The following is a 963-nucleotide window of genomic DNA, read 5'->3' as shown; positions in this document are numbered from 1 at the left end:
TATGGCCAATGTTAGGGACTGAATTGTGTTCCCCCAAAATGGGTGTTGTGATTCTTAACCTCTATGCCTGTGATTATAATCCCACTTGAGAACGGGTTGTCTTTGTTGTGTTAATAAGGCAGTATTAGCGTCACATGTATGTTGAGTCAATCTCTTATGAGATATAAAAGACATTAAGACAAGCAAGCTAAGAAGAAGAGATAGGGGAAGAGGAACGCCAAGCTAAATGATGATCATCCAGGAACAGAAGCTCAGAGAGATAAGGACCTTCCTTCAGAGCCTACAGAGAGAGAAAGACTTCTGGAGCTGGCACCTTGAATTCAGATGTTCAGCCTTCTAAACTGTAAGAAAAATTTCCAGAGGAAAATATAGGCATAGAAATTAGGAATTACATCACATTTTGGGAGGACACAATTCAATCCTTAACAGCCAACGAAACAATTGGTAATAATCAAGGGGACTAACAGTTTGAAGATTTGGGTTTTCTTGCTCTAATCCAAAAATTTATTTATGATAGCTTTTTGATAATTTTTTTGCGTGTCAATATACATACATATTTTTATATAGCACCTTGTTTTTTAGAGTGGCATTTACATAAGGTCCCCCTAATACAAAATAATATTTTCTTCTCAACTGACTCCTTTGACAGGAAAAATGAGGTCAAATGCCAATGGCCCAAGTAATCTCTACTCTGTAAAATACTATGTATTTTGTTTGCATATTAACATGATTAGTAAGCAATATACTTTTCTTTTTGTTGTTTTTCATACTAAGACCTACTTGCCTATATCAAGCATTATGGTTTTGTGCACATGCCAACAATTGTAATAAAGAATGAAGGAGAGGAGTTATGATCCTGAGATTAAAAATTTAATATTAAGACATTAATAATATCAGTAGCTCATTTTTTTGTTAGCATAACAATTATTTTTAATTGCTAATAGATTAAACATTTTTTTGTTT

At 33.5% G+C, this 963-nt stretch overlaps 1 protein-coding gene across 1 annotated transcript in view; it reads left to right on the top strand.

Annotated features, from left to right (window-relative positions):
• Nucleotides 1–963, top strand: part of MYOF (myoferlin) — a 179,860-nt gene that overhangs the window by 73,162 nt on the left and 105,735 nt on the right. Inside the window, 1 exon segment of the mRNA XM_042782367.1 lies at nucleotides 775–806. Coding sequence (XP_042638301.1) covers nucleotides 775–806 — 32 coding nt within the window.

Source organism: Orycteropus afer, unplaced genomic scaffold, assembly GCF_000298275.1.
Source record: "Orycteropus afer afer isolate SDZICR_OR568_19922 unplaced genomic scaffold, OryAfe1.0 scaffold00293, whole genome shotgun sequence".
NCBI lineage: Eukaryota > Metazoa > Chordata > Mammalia > Tubulidentata > Orycteropodidae > Orycteropus > Orycteropus afer.
The sequence above is the reverse complement of the archived record's forward strand: the minus strand, read 5'-3'. Positions and strand labels throughout refer to the sequence as shown.